Source organism: Corvus hawaiiensis, chromosome 3, assembly GCF_020740725.1.
Source record: "Corvus hawaiiensis isolate bCorHaw1 chromosome 3, bCorHaw1.pri.cur, whole genome shotgun sequence".
Lineage (NCBI taxonomy): Eukaryota > Metazoa > Chordata > Aves > Passeriformes > Corvidae > Corvus > Corvus hawaiiensis.
Window position 1 is genome coordinate 114,787,168 of NC_063215.1, and position 21,442 is coordinate 114,808,609.

At 41.0% G+C, this 21,442-nt stretch overlaps 2 protein-coding genes across 7 annotated transcripts in view; one reads left to right on the plus strand and one right to left on the minus strand.

The window, feature by feature from the left end:
- The window catches only part of MACROD2 (mono-ADP ribosylhydrolase 2), an 895,327-nt gene that overhangs the window by 777,621 nt on the left and 96,264 nt on the right, over window positions 1–21,442 (minus strand). The window lies entirely within an intron of this gene.
- Window positions 848–13,263, plus strand: FLRT3 (fibronectin leucine rich transmembrane protein 3). Its single transcript, XM_048298697.1, has 3 exons — window positions 848–871; window positions 8,104–8,847; window positions 9,936–13,263. Exon 3 carries the CDS (start codon window positions 9,981–9,983, stop codon window positions 11,928–11,930), a length of 1,950 nt encoding a protein of 649 aa, XP_048154654.1. The 5' UTR covers window positions 848–871; window positions 8,104–8,847; window positions 9,936–9,980; the 3' UTR covers window positions 11,931–13,263.

Below are 21,442 nucleotides of genomic sequence, written 5' to 3' on the forward strand. Positions count from 1 at the left end.
TATGAAAAAACACCCGGGGAAGATGTTTTCTAGTTTGCCCTTTAACTGCTATAAATTTTTGGTTGCGTTTGAAGAGCAGAAACTTCAGGAAAAATCCCTAAGGACTGCAGCCTGGCCAGGACACAATCCCCCTCAATCTCAGTCCTGCTGGGCATGATAAGGTAAGGTGAGCGCCGTCCCGAGTGGAACAGTATCCACTGATGATTCCAAAAGGAATCACCCCGGGAAAACCTCAAATCTTCCAAAGCTGCCATAGCCTACAATGCCTTACACGAAGTGCCAAAGCCAGAGAGATGCCAGGGGAGTGACGGCGCTCACAGCCATGTGGCGACTGAGACTGAGGAAATTTATAAATTTTTTTGTGTTTTAAATAGGTTTTTTTTTTAAGCGCCTTCGTGAAACTCGCGGCCTGCCCTGGTCCTTGGACCCAAAACTGGGGAGCCGGGATCACCTGCCCAGCCCAAAACCGGGCACTAGGGGAAGAACCGGGGGATGAACGGGAGCCACCCCGCTCCCGGAATGGCCACCAGCGGCACCACCGCTTCTCTGCCACAGAAAAAAAAGGGTAAAGAGATAATTTAAAAGCCCCCCGTGCGAGGCAGAGCCGCCACGTTCGCCCACCGCCCCCCGCGTGACGGGGCCGTGGCGGCGCCTGCTGCGCCCCCTAGCGGCGGCCCCGCGCCACGCCCCGGCCCCGGCCCCGCCCCCCGTGACGTCCGGCCCCGCCCCCGCGGCTCCGCCGCTGCCGCCGCGACTTGAGGGGCGCGCGCCGAGCTCCGTCCGCGGCCGCCCCGCGACAGCGCAGCGCCTGCTCCGCACCGCGCTCCGTTCCCGGCCCCGCCGACGCCGCCGGGACCGCCCCTTCCCGCAGGTAAGCGCGGGATAAGCGCTTTTTCTCCTCCGCGGGACTTGCGCGGGTCGGGGGGTGCAGGGGAGGAGGAGGATGTGGAGGGAAGTTTGGGCGCGTTCCCCACACCACCACCCGCTTCCCAGCGCCGGGGTGCGGGCACGGCGCTGCGGCGGAGAGCGCCCGCCCGCCCTCCCGGCGGGGCGCGCAGGAGCGCAGAGGGCTTAGCCCGCACATTTGAAGCGCACCCAGGGGCTCCCCGAGCTAGGCGTGCGGTGCCTGCGCTGCCCCGGCCCCAGGAGAAGGAGCCAGCGCAAACCCGCCGTGCGCGGGGGCGGAGAGCAGCGCGGGGGGACCCGCAGAGCAGCGCCCGCGCCCCGCGGCGGTAGGACCCCGGCCGCGCGTTTTAACGCGGATGGTGGGGGGTGCTCCTGCCCGTACCCTGCATCGCTCCCACGGTTGGGAAACTTCCCCCTCCCTCCATCCCTTCTTGCGGCATCTATTAAAAAAAAAAAAAAAAAGCCGAGGCGATGCGTTCGCGCCCCTGCGCAGCGCTGCCCCCCGCACCACAAAGTCTGCGGGCGAGAAGATGGGCAACAAAATGGTTGCACGGAAAGAATGCAACAGGCCCAAATTCCCGCCCTGACGCCCCACTTTCTTTGGGAGGAAGAGCTGGCTCATAATCCTCCTCAAATCCTAATTTCATAGGTCCTCGCCTAGTTCTAATCAACTTTTCAGCTGTTTTCGGTGTATTTAAGTGATAGCCTGCCCTCATACAGGCGCAGCTTATTCATTTATAGATGGCTTGCAAATAAATAGTGCACCACGTACTTCGTTGTACACCTTATCTCTACATGATTCTGACCCCCAAATCGTTTCACGACTGCTGGATGTGCCAGAATCTTTTGTTTTAACCGTTTTCTTCATACGCAGTTAGGAGCTGCAACTTAGTTGATCAGGCAAAACCCGAGTATTCCTGCATTTCCCAACGCAGCGGTCCTGCTTCCCAGCATCTGCCATGGCTCACAGCACCAGGCACAGCTTTCTGATTTTGGGGTTGGTTGGTTGGTTTGGTTTTTTTTTATTCCTGCTTAGTTTCCAAGCTCATCCCCTTGGTGAATAAAAGCTCAGCTCTTGCACAGACAGCTGCCTTTCTGGCTCAGTCTTGCTCTTTGAGGTCGCCTCAATTTTAATGTCTCTGACCGCAGAAGGGTTTGAGCTCAACCCTGGCACATCAAGGCAAAGTTGCGAGGAGTGTTGCAAACGCGAGGACGAGTGTAGGTAATTAACTAATACATGGAATGCTGTTACCGATGGGTCATTAATTTAGGCTGAAGGCAAGTCGCTTCCCTTCTGCAAGGGATCAATTCTTCTCAGTTACTAAGAGTACAGTGGAGTATCTTCTACAGCAGATTCACACCAAAACGCGGAATTTATTTTACAATTAAATCTTACTCCTGCACGTCAGCTGAATGTATTTTCTCTTTGCCTCTTTGAAACAAGAAGATTCACATTTTGCATTTCCATGTAAATCATTCATACAAGGAGGCTGAAAATGTTCAGACTTTTAAAAAGCAGTTCCTTATCCTGACCCCAATTTCCTTGTCTAAAATTTACTGTCCAAAAAGATGGAAACATCAGTTATGCTCATCATCTATTGCCTGGGGATATGGCATCTTAATGAAGATTTCTTTGAATTAGACTGAAAAATGCATTAGTCAATTCAAGTGTATAAAGAAAGAATTATTTGCTTTAAAACAGAAAGATCAGTCTATGTTTTCCTTGTCAATATATGCCACGCATTAGGTCATACTTAAAGAGGTTTCAGTGCCCTTCCCTCCCTCAAAAGAAAACCCACCTTCAAGTTTCCTTTAATTTATTCCAAAACCATACAATACTGCCCTGTTTAAGATAGGGTTTCATATATTTCATAAACAGAATGTATACCTGGGTTTACAGAAAGCCAATTATCTTAAAATATACTGAGGTTATTCTAATCCTTCTACTTCATGCTGCTATCAAGCTTTTTTATTTTTCCATCCCTTTTAATCACTTCTAAAAGCTGTATTTTTTCCTGTCTTCTGTGCTCCTTCTGTATACCAGAAACAGTGACAGTCCTTGGCATATATTTAAAATGCTAATTCTCTTTCCTCTTCTTTTTTTTTTTTTTTGTACCCTTATACCATTTTAACTGGAGAACAACCAGATAAATACTGAAAGCAATCAGCATGGGAAATTCTGTAAACTCTCTGAAAGAGTGATTTATTTCTTTTTTTTTAACTCCCTCCTTTGCAGGCTGTCTCTGTTTTTCTCAACAGGAGACTTTGTTGTAATTAAAGCAGAGAAAACTGGACAGCAGCAAAAAACATCTGACTTGTGGCTCTTAAAAGCACAGGTTCTGTAGCATGTACTACCCCCCAGTGGGCAAAAAACTCTGTAGTAAACTCACATCGAGCTTTGATCTCCAGAAATAAAGTGGATACATTTTACAGCAAGAACAAAATAAAGATGAGTTTCTGGGTTGGGGTTTTTGGTGTTTGTTTTGGTTTGGTTTTTTTCCCTCTGTTACTAGTAGCTAAAAGTTGTCAGATACTGTGTAAGGCAATGGTGACTAATCAAAGCAATTGCTGGAGTTTGCGAACTTTGCAGTTGCAGTTATTTGAAGTGGCTTCAGTTGGGAGATGGCCATCTTTGTCTCCTTGGATGGCATGGATGCTAATGGCTAGTTAGCTCTTAAGTTTTTTTCCTTAATCACTTCAAAGCATAGGAATGCACAGAAGAATTAATATGTGATTGCTTACATTTATTTTTAATAAGCAGCCAAATACCACTCAGGGCAGGAATCTTGAAAAGTGTTCAGTACACATCTTATGGCATCACTAACTCTCCTTTGCCTTTCATGACCTGTAAGAATCCAAACATTCTTACAGCTTCACATTCTTTATAATTTTTTGAGGAGCAAATTTAGTAATCAGGGGATGAGCAAACAACTGCTTTAAAAAGGAAAGAAACAAAACTACTGAAATTTGATCTAGTGTTTAAGTAATGTTTTTACATGTCTGGAGTTTTGTGCCAGAAACTCCCTATCAGGTATAATTCTACTTAAACATGTCAAGAGGGGGAAAATAGATTTTTTTCCCTTGAAACAATGGCAGCATTTGTTCTCTATTCTTTTATTTAATGCCCAGACAAATTACCTCAACAGCAGCTCTCAAAAGAAAACCTAGAAGCCATAATTGGCTAAACTCAAAGAGCACTACAAAACAAAACAAAAATCCATTGCAAAAGACTCCCCCTCAAAGTGTTTTCTTAACGTGCAACCTTTCCTGCAGCAGAGTAGTCAAAACAAGAGAGGGAAAAGGAATAGAGTAATAGTCTGTGTCTTTTCAACCCAGCATCTTCAAAACTAGGAAAGATTTTAGAAGTAAACTTCAGAAGAGAACCACTCAGAGTTCATTTCCATCCTCTACAGCAAATACTGGTTTGGCTGATCTTAGGTGTGGAGTCAAGCTTTTACTGAGAATTCATTTTTAAGTCAGATTTATGTGCATTTGAGGGCAGATCACATAAAAATTTCCATTTTTTAAGACACTTGAGTTAGACTTAATAAGACAGAAGCAGTATTATTCCTGCTGCACAAGAAGTGGGAGCGAGTTTTCTGCAAGTAAATGAAACCTCCAACAAAAAACAAGAAACAACAAAAAAAAATTTCACCAACACGCAGTGATGCAGCCTGACTGAAGGGCTCACTCTCACTTTAACAAATTCCTTTGCATTTTTTTACCCCTTGGAGAAAGACCGCTAGAGAACCTTCTGCTTGCCTAGCACCAAACAAAAGACTGGGGCACCTTCCTGAAATATGATGATCATGGAAATTGCAGCTCCTAGACAGTGCTTAGAAAGCATTTTGCTGTCACTATCAACTAAACCTGAGTAATACACTTAAAGAAAACAAAGTGTGGACATTGTTTTAAGTCTAGATTAGCACTGTGGAACTTCTTAAAAAAAAAAAAAAAAGTTGGTGAAGCTATTTAAGCTGCAGCATGACCTTTGTAAGCACAACTGACATTATAAGCAGTAGATGGACTTCACAAGTATTTTAAAAAATAAGCACATTTTGTGTTTCTGATATGTTTCAGATTCTAAACAAATACAGAGCTAATTCTGGAAGAGAAGTACACTGGTTAAGCAAATTGGCTTACCAAGTATGTATATTCTAGTGGTGGCTTTGAATGATAGTTTAGTCATTTATAACCTAAAAATACCTAGTAGTTTCCCTTTCCTCTGTTACTCTGATGGTAAGAAAGAAGCCACTGAACTACCAGAGTTCCTGCTGGAGAACACAGAGGTAGATTAGAAATTCAAATAAGCATTGTGTGACCTCAAGTGAGGCAGGTCTTGATTTTGTTCACATTTTATCACAGCTTGGAAAGAAACCTTTCATGCTGTTTTTAGAAAAAAATCCCAACTTTTCAAGTATACCAAAACTATTTATTTTGTTAAGCCATTGCCTGCCTACAGTAGAGTGAGTGCAGCTGGACTCCATACTTTAGAGTAAATACAATGTTCTTCTTAGGTACTTTTTTTTTCCTATAGCTCAGCTTACATTGAGCACTTTAAAATGAGATGTCCCCTTAGCTGTACCACAGCGATAAGTCCACATGCGAGGCCCACACGTTCTTGCTGTCTCTGGTAATTCACTTGCTTACACAGTCCTAGGAAAACTAATTTAACCATGTGGTTCAGCAAAGTTCAGGAAAACATCAACTCAGAATAAAGAGCAAAAAGGCTGCTGTTCAATATTTTCAATGTTACTTTTGTTACCAAAAAACAAAGAGTGATTTTTGCATTTAAAAATTAATTTTAGCACAGACTTTCTAAAATCTTTGGTCTGTTCAAAAATAATGGCTTCTTTCAAAACCATGTGTCCATGAAGCCTCCCAGTCTGATGTTGCAGAAACCTGGACACAGTGTCTGTACCAGTGGGGGTCACTTTTCTTTTCATCCTGCCGGATCAGCTATAATGACTTGGTGTCAGGGAATATTTAGAGACAGCTCAAGAAGAGGAAAGTTGGAGCATGGCAGCAGGATTCCCTTCGTCTCTGTAGACAGATCACTGGAGCCTTTGATATGCAAAAACATTGTTTTCAGCTATGGCTTGAGATATAAAAGGGAAGTGCGAGATATCGAACAATCAAGACCTGAAGAAAACTATTCTAAGTTTAGAAAAGGGAGTGGGGGGTATAGTCTTAATCCACATTTTTGAAACAGTGTCGTCTTCTCCAAAGAGACCTTTTCTTTTTCTTGCTCTTGTTTTCATGTAATTTTGAGAGAAGGGATAAAAAAAATTCCAGGAACTTAATGAGCTTTAGTGCTTTCATTTTAATCCTACACATTGCTGCTATTATAATAGTGGCAATAAATGAAGAGATGACTATCAAATGAAGCACAGAGGAAACAGTTTATATGCTAGAAAGGTAAAACAAATGAACTTACTTTCTGTGTGTGCATGGATCTATGTAATGTATGCATACTAGAGCCAACGTTTTGCTTAATATTAACAAGTTTTTTACAGCTCAGAGTTCTAAAGAAAATTTATGATTTTAAGTACTTAAAAGTTATTGTAGCCTTCAAAGGCCTATTAAAGGAATTTATATTCCTATTTTACCATACCCTTCCAGAAAATACCCTCTATCACAACTTCACATTAGTTCCTAAGAGATACCACTTTTTTTCTACAGCTATTAAGCTGTTGTTTATTTCGAAGTTTTAGGAATAGGGCCTAGGCTTCTTTCCCCAAACGCTTGAGTAATACAGAGCAAGAAAGCTAGATACTGGAAGAATACAGAGCTTTTTTGTTCTATTTCATAATGATTATATAATTTAACCAAATTACATAAGTTACCAATAAACATGCATTCCCTTCTGTTCTAAAATGTGGCCACATAGATTGAGTTTTTGCCTTAAATAAAGCATACATAAAAATACTTACTTAAGCCACAGTGGGGGTCTCTCATTTTGAGTTCTTATTTTCATTGGACAACTGCTGAGAACAAGGTGCTGAAAACAAAGCTCAGAGGAGCACGAAAGCAGCAGCAGGAGAGAAAAGATTTTCACTCCCTCACTGGACAGTCACATCATCTCTCAAGTGGGGGGGGGAGGCTTCGGGGTTTTTTTTTAATGGTTAACATTTTTCTATGAAAAGGTGCAGCAGAATTTGTATCTATTTAAATAACTTGATATCACTGCATATTCTGTGTTGCTATAAGGAGTATGACTGGTCTGTTTCATAACAGACCTGCTACAAATTGCAAAAGATAGTTTTAAACCAGAGAGCATTTGTGTTTAGGTCGAGTATTTTATGGAGGACCAGAAGCTGTTCTAGTTTTGCTCCCAGGAAGGCAGCTAAGCAGGCATTACTCAGCACGCTGTTCCTGCCAAGCATTTTGGTTCCGAGGATTGTGCTTCGTCCCTTGGACAAACGTGAAGTCACAAAAGGGAAAAGCAAGTAAACGTTAAGGATTTGTTTAATTTCAAATTTAACCACTTCCATTTCAGACATGCTACCTAAAAGCTCACAGGGAGCATGGACTTGGTATCTCACTGGATACTTTATGTAGTGATACGAAGTAGCCCAAGTTAAGAATGCTGTTTAAAAAATAATTAGAGTTCTGTAAGAAATACAAATGAAAGAAAGAATATTTTTATTTTTTGAAATTTTACACACTAAACCCACCTATGTATTGCTGAAGAGCTGACAGAGATGCCTGGCTAGTCCCAAGCTCAGAATCAGCATGCTGCAAATGGGAAATATTCACACAATATTTTGGCAAAAATGCTTCCCTTTTCACCCAGTAACTAGCGAACAGTAATTAGCTCCCCTTACACTTAAAACCAAGGAGAGGATCATCATCTATCTCTATTTACCAGGAACACAAGACAAGCAACCATTTTGGCCCTTTCCAAGGAGGTAACACTGGCATTTGACATCAGGTGAAAAACGTAATTTACAAATATTTTGTAACTCTCTGCCTTTATTTTTCTACTGAAATGGGGGAAAATACAGTTCCAGCAAATCTGCAGTAACATGAAACTACACAGCAAAACATTTTCTGAAAGAGCTCTGTGTGTTTTGCTGAAATACCAATGCTTTGGGGAAACAAGGTGTGCTACTGATGTGTACAGGGGATGCAACTCTTAAAACTAGTGTGCACCAGTTGTTATTAATTCCAATTTTTTTGTTTTTACTTTTGCAGGACATTAAGAGTTCGAGGAAAGCTTTCAAAGGGGAGTTTTCTGGGAAGGAAATATTTTTTTTGTGGGGGTTTTTTATAATGAAGAAAACCATCTGAATTGCCTGATGTTTCTATGGTAGAGTAACTTGAATTCTTGCAGCACAGGAGGAATTCTTTCCTGCATTACAAATTTGGAAGAAGTGTTAAAAAGTGAGAGTCGGAAAATGGTTCTCTCAAAGAGGTGTGGATATATCAGGATGTAGCTACTGTACAAAGGTCATACTTGGATAATTCTGGATAGGAAAAAGCATCCTTTTCCTGACCTCCTGAAGAGGCTGCAGTCCTTGGAGCCTCAGCATAATGAATGGTTTCTATCACGCGGTGCTGAAGTTCCCTCCTCCGACTACTACGCTGCACAGAAGAGTTTGCAAGAGTTACAAAGAAAGTAATTCCTGCTAAAGGCATTAAACCAAACAAAAGAGGCTCTTCATTCACAGACTTTACATGAGGACAAAAATAGAGGGAAGCTGAAGCTTTTCTACACCGGGGCCTGGTGTGCTTATGTACCATGATAAATCTTGGTTGGAATGCTCATTGAGTATTGTGCAAGGAGTCAGGAAACACACACCACCACCAAGGACCATCTGAGTAAACGCCATCAAGAAAAAACTGCTTCATGGAGTAAACTGTAAGAGTGACTGGGCAGAAAGACATTCCTTTACTGGATATCCTCGAGCACAGAATTTACTCATACCTTTAAATACGGTAGGATCAATAATTAGTTTATTTTCCTTTCCATGCCTCTGAGAATAAAGTTCAATTAATATATGAACCCGTAAGAGAAAAGGTCATGACACCGCTTAATGCATAGGTCATCTTGCAGGAGTTCTCACAACCCTAATTACAATGGTAATTGAATTATGTTGTCTTAAAAGCTATAAAAATGCTAATTACCTGAGCTCGGTGTACAAACACACTACCAATGCAAAGTACAATCTCAGTCTCAAGAGTTAATTTATACATGCTACTAACAAGATGGGAAAATGTGGTTAAAGCTGCCGAATAGACTCTTACAGGTGTGCTACTTAGTAAGATGACTTTTGAGAATGACAAATATTTAAACATGAAATTAAGGATGTAATGAAATGTTTCATCCAGTGAACTAGACAGCAATAGCTCTACCAGTTACCTGCCAGTTGTAACATTCACCTTTCTGAACACCCACTTAAGCTTGAAAACCAAGCAAAGTAGTCCACAGTGTTTATAAGTTACACCCTGTGAAGTTGACCACTTGGAAAGACTTGGGAAAAAGTCTTCACTGGCCCTCACTCTTTTGTCTGCATTTTATGCTTTGCCTTCAGGGCTTTTTCTGAACTTCCGAAATAGCTACCACTAGACTTGCGGGTTTGGTTAGGGTTTTATAGTTCACTTAAGGGCTCCTGGGGAAGTTAGCTGGCTTAGGAATTACTTCTTATCTTTCAGATATAGAATGATTTACTTGAACTCTGGTGTGACTTCATTTCTGTACTTATCTGGTATCTGTGAACAAAGATTATTGGTACACGTGAAATGTGAAGGAATCCTTAGAGTCTTGTTGCTTAAGCAAAACAATTCACAGATCAGACATACTTGATTATATTATTTTCAATCACTATGCAGAATAACCTATTAGTTAATTGAATTAGTAAAAGTAGTAGAATTACAGGTGTAAGGAAAACAAAGTAAAGTGCATCTATGCCCTTGAATTTTGGTTTAATGTGTATTTCAGATGTCTTCTGTAATGTTGAAGTTGATTTTTTATTGCGGTTTCTTCACTGATGATCTGGATAATTTTGTTTGTTTGGTTTTTTTAGATTGTTGAAGATCAGAACTGTATACAAATCTCATCATTCCTGACCATGATTAGTGTTACCTGGAGCATCTTCCTAGTTTGGACTAAAATAGGGCTGTTACTTGACATGGCACCTTGTTCTGTTAGTGCCAAGCCATGCCCTTCAGTTTGTCGCTGTGATGTGGGTTTCATATATTGTAATGATCGCGATTTGACGTCTATTCCTACAGGAATCCCAGAGGATGCAACTACCCTCTTCCTTCAGAACAATCAAATAAATAATGCTGGGATTCCTTCAGAACTGAAGAACTTGCTTAGGGTTGAAAGAATATATTTATACCGCAACAGCCTAGATGAATTCCCCACTAACCTCCCTAAGTACATTAAGGAACTGCATTTGCAGGAGAATAATATAAGGACCATTACTTATGATTCACTTTCAAAAATTCCTTATCTGGAAGAACTGCATTTGGATGATAATTCTGTTTCTGCCGTTAGCATAGAGGATGGAGCTTTCCGGGACAACATCTATCTCAGACTTCTTTTTCTCTCTCGAAATCACCTTAGCACCATTCCCTGGGGTTTGCCTAAAACCATAGAAGAACTACGCCTGGATGATAATCGTATTTCCACGATTTCTGAGCTGTCCCTTCAAGACCTTACAAATCTAAAACGCCTTGTTTTAGATGGAAATCTTCTAAATAATCATGGATTAGGGGACAAAGTCTTCATGAATCTAGTCAATCTTACAGAATTGTCATTGGTCCGCAATTCACTCACAGCTGCACCAGTGAATTTGCCAGGAACAAACCTAAGAAAGCTTTATCTCCAAGAAAACCACATCAACCGTGTGCCACCCAATGCTTTCTCGTACTTACGGCAGTTGTATCGACTAGATATGTCCAATAACAATCTTAGCAATTTACCTCAGGGTGTCTTTGATGATCTGGACAACATCACTCAACTTTTTCTTCGCAACAACCCTTGGCACTGCGGGTGCAAAATGAAATGGGTACGCGACTGGTTACAGTCATTGCCTTTAAAAGTGAATGTACGTGGACTGATGTGTCAGGCACCAGAAAAAGTACGTGGGATGGCTATCAAAGACCTCAGCGCAGACTTGTTTGACTGTAAGGATGATGGCGTGATAAGCACCATCCAAATCACTACTGCAGTACCAAACACATTATACCCAGCCCAGGGACACTGGCCCATTTCTGTGACCAAACAACCAGACATCAAGACTCCCAACCTAAATAAAAACTACAGAACCACAGCAAGCCCAGTACGCAAAATCATTACAATATTTGTGAAATCTGTAAGCACGGAAACTATTCACATCTCCTGGAAAGTTGCACTACCAATGACTGCTTTGAGACTGAGTTGGCTCAAGATGGGTCACAGCCCTGCCTTTGGATCTATAACTGAAACAATAGTTACAGGCGACAGAAACGACTATTTGCTCACGGCTCTCGAACCAGAGTCACCATACCGTGTGTGCATGGTTCCCATGGAAACCAGCAACATTTATCTCTCCGATGAAACACCCGAATGCATCGAGACTGAGACGGCGCCTCTTAAGATGTACAACCCTACCACCACCCTCAATCGGGAGCAGGAGAAAGAACCTTACAAAAACTCCAGCTTGCCCTTGGCCGCCATCATTGGCGGCGCAGTGGCATTGGTGGCCATAGGGCTGCTGGCCCTGGTCTGCTGGTATGTCCATAGAAACGGGTCCCTGTTCTCCCGGAACTGCACCTACAGCAAGGGACGCCGGAGAAAAGACGACTATGCTGAAGCAGGAACTAAGAAGGATAACTCCATCCTGGAAATCAGGGAGACTTCTTTCCAGATGATACCAATAACCAGTGACCAAGTGTCCAAGGAGGAATTTGTAATACACACCATTTTCCCACCTAACGGCATGAATCTGTACAAGAACAGCCACAGTGAAAGCAGTAGTAACAGGAGCTATAGAGACAGTGGTATTCCAGATTCAGATCATTCACACTCATGATACTGAGGGACATGAAAGACTGGTTTGGGTTTTGTTGGTTTTTTTGGGTTTGCTTTGTTTTTTAAAGAAAACAAGAAAAGACTGACTTAAAAGTTGCTGTTCTTCTGCAAAACACTGGATTAAAAGACTGACAAAGCAATGTACTGTACATTTGCCATATAATTTATATTTAAGAACTTTTTATTAAAAGTTTCAAATTTCAGGCTACTGCTGCGATTAATGTAGTGGGGATACCTGACCACAATTCTATATTTTAGTATTTTTTAGTAATTTGTACTGTATTTTCCTTGCTAATATTGAAGTTACAGACCATTTAACTTTTGTGTTCTACTGAGTAAGATGACTTGTTGACTGTGAAAGTGAATTTTCTTGCCGTGTTGAGCAGTCAGAACATTCATCTGAGATCCTTGTAAGTGTAAGCACAGGCCATTTTTCACTTTGGTATCAATAAAACAATGTTAAACATGGCAAATCAGGAAGATCAAAAAAAGTGGTTACAAAAACTCACAGAACTTTCAGTGTTGGGTCTATTAAATCTGTAAACCACAACAATATTCAATAAACAAAAATGTGTGTAGTAATGGGCAATATCAGCTGTCTGGATATATCAATTCAATAGCGGTGAAATCCAATTTAAAAGAGAATAATCAAATTGATGACATGCATGAGATTGAAGCTTTTGACAAGTGTTTAACAAGGAATTTTAAAAAAAAAAAAAGTGGTAAACTCTACAAACCAAGGGGGTAGATACAGTTTAGGAATAGATTTTTGGTTATCAGAACCAGTGGTCTGTATATTACAGAGAAAATACTGATGGATGCTCACAGGCATTTGGGAGACAAGGGCAGGAAGACAGAGACAACACTTTGAAACTGCTTTGAAAAGAAAAAGGGCTGAAAAGTTTCACAAGAAAAGAGTGCAGACAAAACCCAAGGCAATAAAAGCAAGGTCTCAAAAACTGTAGTCCCAAAGATGAGCAGACAAATGGGGAATGCAGCTATTCCAATGCATATACAAGTCTGTGTTCAGAATACTGCTGTTACAGTCAGGAATACTGCCCATTACTGTCACAGTTATCCAGAAATTCCTTGGTAAATCTGTAAGGTAACATGTTTCTTTCTGCCTTCCTGCTGAACTATGAGCTATTTCATGTTTAAACCCCAAGCCACTCTGTTGCAATAATCATTCTGTTTCTTCAACTAAAAACCAAAGTGCTTTGTACGCCCTTTGGCCAGTTTTGTGTGTGCCTTGATCCAACGCTACATGTATCAAGCTTTTAAAAACTAAGAAAAAAGGAAATAATAAAATACCCACTTTTTCATACATAACTTAACTATGAAAAATACTGGTCTTATTCATTAATGAAGTTGAAAAACTACTTCAAAATTACGCTGCATCTCTGCAGTGCACTGATAAGAAACCCACTCGGAAGCTACTACTTTTCAGGTCATGAGCTTCACCTCTCTGTGTTCAGGTTGACTGTATTACACTTGCAGGTTTTCTTCATTATTAACTACTTGGAAAAAAAGTTTTCACAACAGTGAACAGTGTAAACAATGAAAGGGAGGGAAGGCATGGAGTTACAACCCTATAAAATACAGGGTTTTTTAAAAGAAACAGCAAATGAAAAATATTTAATATTTCAGACAGTATCTCAGACAAGAAGGAATGTATAACAAATGCAGTTCAATTCTATGAGAATGTTAGTGGTGCTTGGCCTGTTTCCATAAGAGTAGTAAAGAATGGGAGATGAGAAGAAGGAGTGACAAACACTGACTGATGGGTTCAGCAGTCAGCCTACAAATTAATTTCCTACCAGGGATCCATCTAACTGTGCAGACCCAAAATTTCCAGTAACACACATTTTTTTCATCCTCATTTTCCAGATGTGCCCAGGGAAGTTCCTCTCCAAACTCCCTGTACCGTGGAGTTGTTGACACCTCACTTTCAGAAATGTCTCCTGCAGTTTCCTGAGCAGTGGAGGACAGCACTGTGCTGCTTCCTTACTCACCTGACACAAACCATGTCTTCTTGGCATGGAGCATTGATTGTGCCCATGGAAAGGGGAGTGTATCGCTAAACAACAGTGTGCTCAGCTCAGTGTAATGCACCAGACAAGACTCTTTTGCTCTGTTGTCCCATCAGGTGCCAATCTAGGGAAGGGCAAGAAAGCCAAGACTGAGCATGTGGAACCCCGTTATGTTGATGTGCAAAAAGCTTCCCAAGCAGTGAGCGGGAAAGGAAAACGCCACAGAGGGACTGACGGACCTGTTCTGTGTCTACACTCGCACAGCGGGATCCCTGATACCTGAGCCCATTTAATGGCTGGGTCACTGGCAAGAGAGCCTAGTCCTTTGCCAGCAGTTCTCCAGTAACAAAATTAAATAGGTTTTGTTGGCTTTTCAAGCTATTTATGTAAAAACCTCTCTCTCAGTTGTCTCCAAATTTATGTTGTGAAAAAGGTAAAACAACACTCAGTGAGTACTTTGCCTTCTGACACAACCAGAGCCAGAAGTACCTGGTAATGGTATGTACCATCTCCAGGGATGCCATGCAAGGTCATAAGGATATAGAAAAGTTGGCATTTGAAGATACAGTTGTATGACAGTCTTAAGTAAAATGACTTTTCGTGTGACATTCTTGTCTGTGAGGCAGTAGGGTGCAAATCCAAAGCAACTTCAGTAAATCAGCCAGTTGTTCCTACTTCACCTTCCACCAGCAGGAGTGAAAACCTGGACAAGGCTCTGTCCTCCATAGGGAACCAGGTCAGGCTGGCAGGAGAGCTGGTGTCCTCTTACCACACATGATGTCAATGCAAAAAGTAGTACACTGGAGCGTACAAGACCTTCCTCGGGTTCTACAGCAACTTTTACTCCACACACATAATGTTAAAATTAATATGGCGAGTGTAAGATTGCTTTCAAACTAAACTGGGTGGTTTTTTCCTTTGACTGTTTATACACATTGCTGTTCCTCTCCATGTCAGGCCCGTCTCTTCAAGACTCTGCTACTTATCATCGTGCTGCAGTTGCTGCATGCAGTGCTCCCCAGCACCATCATAAATCCCTTCTGTTAGACAGGTATATATGCAGGCAAAGAGGATTACTACAGTAGGCAGTTTACTCAACACATTTATCAAAATAACATTAATCCACATTAAATTTATCTCAGTTTTTGAATTCCATGTTATTTCTGTGTACTGTTCAATATTTAATTGTGGAGCAAGGGGTGGGATTTTTTCAGTGTTGCCTAAACCTATGTGCAGGGTTCACTTGATCAGTACCCTCCATATTCTAATACTATGCTAAGTATCTTTTACATTTTTTATCATTGTCCCTTTTTTAATTTATATTGCTATCTTGAATTGCTCACAGTTCTGTTTTAACCTGAAAGCTGTGTCCAAAAACAGCCTGGTACTTTGGAAACCATATTAATTTTGTCTCACCTTGGCACCTTCCAGCACTAGGGCCAGGAGCTGGACTCAATGATCCTGATGGGTCCTTTGAACTCAGCATGTTCTATGATTCTGTGAGAAACTTGCTTCATTTATAAGCTGTTATTTCCTAGCCTTCTACCAGAGCCTGATGTGCAACAACTGTTGGGGTTTTTGTCTTGTTTTTTTCTTCTGGCTTTAACAGTACCAAATTCAAAGTATTATCGTCTTGGAACACAGTTTCCATCTCTCCTGCTAATGCACTAGTGAGCATGCAAGCTATCTTATGCCAATGCTGTACATATTGAATGTAGAGCAGCAAATGCAATAAAGCAAGAGCAAAAGTAATAAAGGTTTATTTGCTATTAAAATAATTTACTGACGACCTCATGCACTAAAACACATATATAGACTTCCCTACTAAGAGGATGAAATTTTGCACATTCACCTGCAGCTGAAGTGGGATAAGATCTTCAGAAGTGAGCTGGCAGATGCTATCTGCCTGGATTTATCCAAACCACATTTGTTTGAGATAGTTTCAGGCAGAACCATAATTCACATGGGTACCCTCCACTTTCAAAACATCTTAACCTTACTTCCAAATCCATATATTGTTTCAGCATCACCTTGGGACTGATCGTTGTTTAATTGTTTCTTTACTGATACCAGAACAGCCAGAGCTTCAAGCCACAAGCCAGCCCTTAACCATCAGTGATTTCTTTTTTTTCCAAAGCATAAAGTTACTCCATACCATAGGAGTTTCATCTTCCAAACTACCCCAAAGTGGTTGCATCAGAAAGAAAAAGCTCATTGACTGAATTCAGACATCAGAATTTTACTTTTTTTTTTTTTTTTTTTTTTTCTTCTTTGCAAATGAATTTAACTTTGGGGTGGTGGACAAGAGTCCCACCCTTGTGATGAAATTAGAGCCCTTTCAAACACTCTGGAAGTACAACCATGACAAGGTATTAAATTCTGGACAGAATTGCTTTAAAAGGTTTTGTTTTTTGGAAACATGAAGCTTGATTTAATAGTTATTTCATCAAATAATTTCCTGCTCCTCTCAAAAAACATAGATAAAAGTAGAACATGGATCTCAGTAAAACCGTGGCAAAGCAGATGCTCAAAACAAGCATCACCTTGTTTTCTCAGCACTGGACATCAAGTAAAATACTCACAGCATGGTAGTCTTTAAACAATGGCTGAGGAGCATTTCTCCCCTGGGGAGAAACCAAGACACTTCGAAATGGCTGTTAAAAGAAATAAATATTCTCTGGATTTTTTATGGTCTAAGGCAAAGGCATACAATACACATTTTGGCAACGAAGCAAGTGTCCCTCATGCATGGACATTATAAATGCCCTATGCCTGAAACCTGCAGGTTGGGACTGCAGACATGAATTTCCCAACTTCTTCTCAGAGCCTTTTTTTGTTTGCTTGGGATGAAAATGTAATGGAGTCACAGTATAGAACCCCTCAAGATTAACAACATGAGTTGAAAACATCTTTTTGATACCTGAAGCTGGACCTTCTAAGCTTAGCAAGAACACTCATAAATAAGTTATAAAAATAGAAGGGTCTTAATAGGGCTAATTAAATAATCTGACTTGTTCAAGCTGGTTGATTGTGTTCATACAGGCTGATGCTCTGTCCTGAATAGCCCTCTTAAGTCATCAAAAAGAGGGAGCAGATCATAGCCAAGTGCTAGCGCACGCTCCCGTCCCCTTGCTGAGCTTAAGGAATATCTATCTATAGACAGAGATGTGGAAGGTCTAATTGTTCAAACTCGAGGGGCTGCACCATGTTCTTTAATCACTAACTGTGGGAACATCATTTACAAAAGGATGAAATTATGCACATTATGCATAATTTAATTTCCCTAATTTATGCAAAATATTAAAAAATTTATTTAGCTCAGAACTGCACATCCGATTTATGTAATACCACTTTCCTCCAGTGGCCTTAGTCCCTGATAAATGCCAACTTAGGAAACTGGCTTTCCACATTAAAACATGTTTTTTGTGGATGTGGGAATTGGTTTTGTTTAATTTTTTTTTCTTGTGCTTTTTTTTTTTTGTAATTAAGAACAATAAATAATTTTACTGCAGATCTTTCCATTTTCTCATGGGATACAAAAGTCAACTGGTTGATAATTTTAAGTTAATGCCCTCAGACACAGCAGGTGCTGGTGGGATAAAAGATGTCCCCACAAACTCTGCTTTCCCCTCTCACTTCACAATAATGCTTTCCAGGGTTTTAACTTGAAGCCTTGCTTTTATTGCAAGGATTGCAAAAGGGTAATGAAATCAATTTTCACTACTGTGAGATCAAAACTGGGGACTTTTTGAGATGCACACGAGGAGCTGTATTTACATATGCAGGCATGGCTTAGAAGCAGAGTCTTTCAGGCCAGGTTACACACAGGAGGCCACAGCAAATCGAAGCCTTTGTTCACCTCTGAGCCTGCTGTTATTAACAAAATTTCCTAAATGACTAGACCAAACAGCAGCAGCTTGAACAGGCGTAAGAGAAAGCCTCCTTACCTTACACATTATCTTCAGCTACCAGTTTGTGTGTGTAAAGTGGAGTTAATTTGGCTTCCTTAAGCATTGTTTTTCCATGGATTCAACAAGGAAGTACAGCAGTAACAGTTTTAAAAAAGGTAAACTCTTCTACCAAGGAATGCTGCTGACAAAGCAGAGGATTTAAGAAATGATGTTTTAACCCTTATTCCAGAATTGCATCCCAAACAAGCCTGCATAAACCCTACACATTTCCTGATTGTGTGTATAATATGCTCACCCCCTGTTAAAGCTACGTTTAATGGAAACAAGTTATTTGCATTGCACTCCTCTAATAGCAAATAATTTAGAAACTCAAAACTATTTTCATTTTCTACACAGTTTGAGCAACACTGTAAAAGTGTGGATAGGTACAGAATCTGTGGTATTTTGTTTGTTTACCTGGTCTCAATAATCTTCTCAAGAAACACTAAGACACTTATTTCCAAAGCCTGATGGAATAAATTACTGCCCATGAGGAACATGAGCTCATTAACAGAAGGAAAGCCATACACAGGGAAGTGCTAACCCACTGAGTAAATACAATTTTAGAGCATTAGCTGATAACACAGAACCTCTGCCTAATGTCTTTAAAGCAATTATTTTACCTTAAGAACTCCTTAATGGCATGTAACCTACTTCATCCACTAAAAACCGTTTCATTTCTCCCTGATACAGAAACGACATACAGCATACTAAAATAAAAATTAAGAAAAAACACCACAGTACTTCCAGGTCTTGAGAGTTTTTCTGGTTGCTAAAATTCAGCACTTTGCAGCCAAATGAAGTAAGCAGTCAGGAGACTATCACTGGGGGAACTAAACTGCTGACCTCATGCAATTTCCTTGGATAAGGGAAAAAAGGCAAGGATGGAACTGCACGTAGGGCCCCTCACCAGCTCAACCACGGCTGTCTCAGACAGACCCTCACCTCTCCCAGTTATGCACCTTGGTGCTTTTGACTATAGGAAAATTTGTAAGTACCTTGAAGGATCAAAAAGGTTGAGCACCAGCAGGACAACCACCATCTCTAAGCTCTTCTATTCTTTCTTCTTTTTCTTTTGTTTTCCTTTGTTAATTAAATAAAGCTCATTGAGAGAGTTTGTTTGGTAAACAGGACTGCTATGCATGTAAAAACCTCTTCATTGCTAGTGGTACTTGTTGATACATAGTGGAATTGTGCTGAACCCTCTTTACAGAGTTTGCACTTAAATCTAGGGTAGGCACATCACAAAATATTTTCCCTGGAAATCTCCACTATTCCCTGAACTTACAAATACATGATGTTAAGGGTGGGGGGAACAAGATAATAATATATTCCTAAGAAGTTCCTCTTACTACTGTTGCTTTCCCCTGTTCCATATACAAATAAACAAGATCAATTAAAGAGAATTTTGGAGGAGAGGTGCAACACCACAAAATCACATTTCTACTTCTGAGAATTGAATTATGCTGAAAAAAAGAATAACTACTTGGTTTGTCATAACTTATCTGTCTCAGGAAATGCTCAGGTCTTTCATGATCTGCTGGCCTAGGGGCAGAGCTGCACTGATCACATCGTTCCCTGGGTACAGACAGAGGCATTAAAAATAGCGAAATACCCCTGAACAAAACTAATAGGGACTGGTTTTGTCAAAAAAAAAAAAAAAAATTGTCCTAAATTTCTGTGTTTTGCCCAAAACATTTTGTCCCAAACTCTGAAATCTATTACTATCCTACACTATTCTTTTAAAAAAAAACAAAAAAAACAAACAAAAAAAACCCCAAATAGCATATCTTTTTGTTTATATGAACTCATACCCAATGCTATGATGAGCACATGTTTAGTAAGGCCCTCCCCAGTGTTTCTCAGTACATGTTCTGCACAGAAGTAAATGGCAGCTTGCGCAGTACAGTTCATCAACACCTTCCCATTTTCCCTGTGTTATCAACTTATTTCTTTAACACTTACATCATTTTAGTCATTACATGTTACAGCGCGGATACTGTAACACACGTATCAGACAAGGAGGCCTGTGGAAAAGAAATATATATGGACTGATTCTTGATAGGTGTTTCAGAGATGTTTATTTCTCCAGCCACATGGCCAGGGCTCTGCCGAGGAACTGTTCCAGTCAGGGGACCAGAGGGTCCTTCCCACGCAGGGGAACCCAAACCAACCAATGGGGAATGAAGCTGACCAGGGGCAGGGAAACCCTGTGCCTCCCCCCCCAGGGCCCCTCTCCCAGGACCCCACGCCAGGGGGGAGGGACCCCAACAATTACATACTAACAGTGCAAAAAGTGGTCTGTCAAAATTTTTTTAGGGTCTTAGGGATGGGAGAGGGAAAGGACAGAGACATCAGACCAAGATGCTAATTAGGGGGAAAAGGGTGCTATTGTACGCTGCAGGGAGATTTTGTTTGTTTTACTGAAAGGAAAAAAAAAACCCCAAACTTTCACAAACTCAGTTGTTTTGACAAAAGGACCTATGGAGCTGCTCATGCAAGAAACACATCTTGTTCCCAAAGCAACCAACACCACTTTGGGAAGGGAGGGGGAGAGAATGTCTGTCTTTGATATGGATTTGAAGGTGATATCCTATGTCCCATGAAGAAGCACCCCACTGGTACAGTCAGTATAAGCTGGATTGTCTTAATATCCATTTTAAACTCAATGCTGGTGCTGCTGGAAAACTAGAGAGCAAAGCAACCCAGTCCCAGGGACTTCAAATAAACCCCCAAACAAATCAAAAAACAACCAACCCTGCAAAATCCTCAAAGGCACCTATCAAAGTGATTTCAATCCAGTGATCCGGCACACAGTCAAAGGATGTAAACTCCTCTAATCCCACTCTTTGAGCTCCTCCAGGCTCCTGCCCCCGTTGCCATGGCCCGACTGACACCTCCTGCAAAGGACAGGAGCCCCGCAGCCCAGCGGTGCCTCCTGCACAGCCTGACGGCTGCTGGCTGTGGGTTTACGCACTGCAAAAACAGCTCAGGAGGCGAGGAGCATGAACGGCACCGATTCCAGTCCGGGAGGTTTTATTACAATAAATTCAGCTCCAGGCAGGCTGCCATCATCAGCATATTTCTGACAGGTATTTTAGTTTTCCTCCACAGAATACCTAACACTACTGAAAGCACTCACTGCTACATTAGATACTGCTGGTTTATTTAAATAACATTTTTAAAAAATTTTAAATTACCTACTGTTCTCCTTTGTGCTAATAAAGACTAACTTTATCCTTCAGTATAATCCCGCCAAATCAATTAAAACGCATTCAGCGGGTTGAAAGGACACTGGTGAATATTAACAAAAGCCTGGTTTGGATTATGCAAAATTTTTGCAGCAATTGACTGATGCGAAGATTTCTGTGGCAATACTTCAGGAAAAGAAAATAAACCTAGCTCTTCAAAAAGTTTCTTAATCTGTTTTGCTCAGTAGCTCTAGGAAGTTATTAGGTCAAATCTCCACACCACTGACCTTCTTCTAAGGTTTTCAAGTCAATCTGTGAGTGACGAGTGAAGTCTCCCATAGT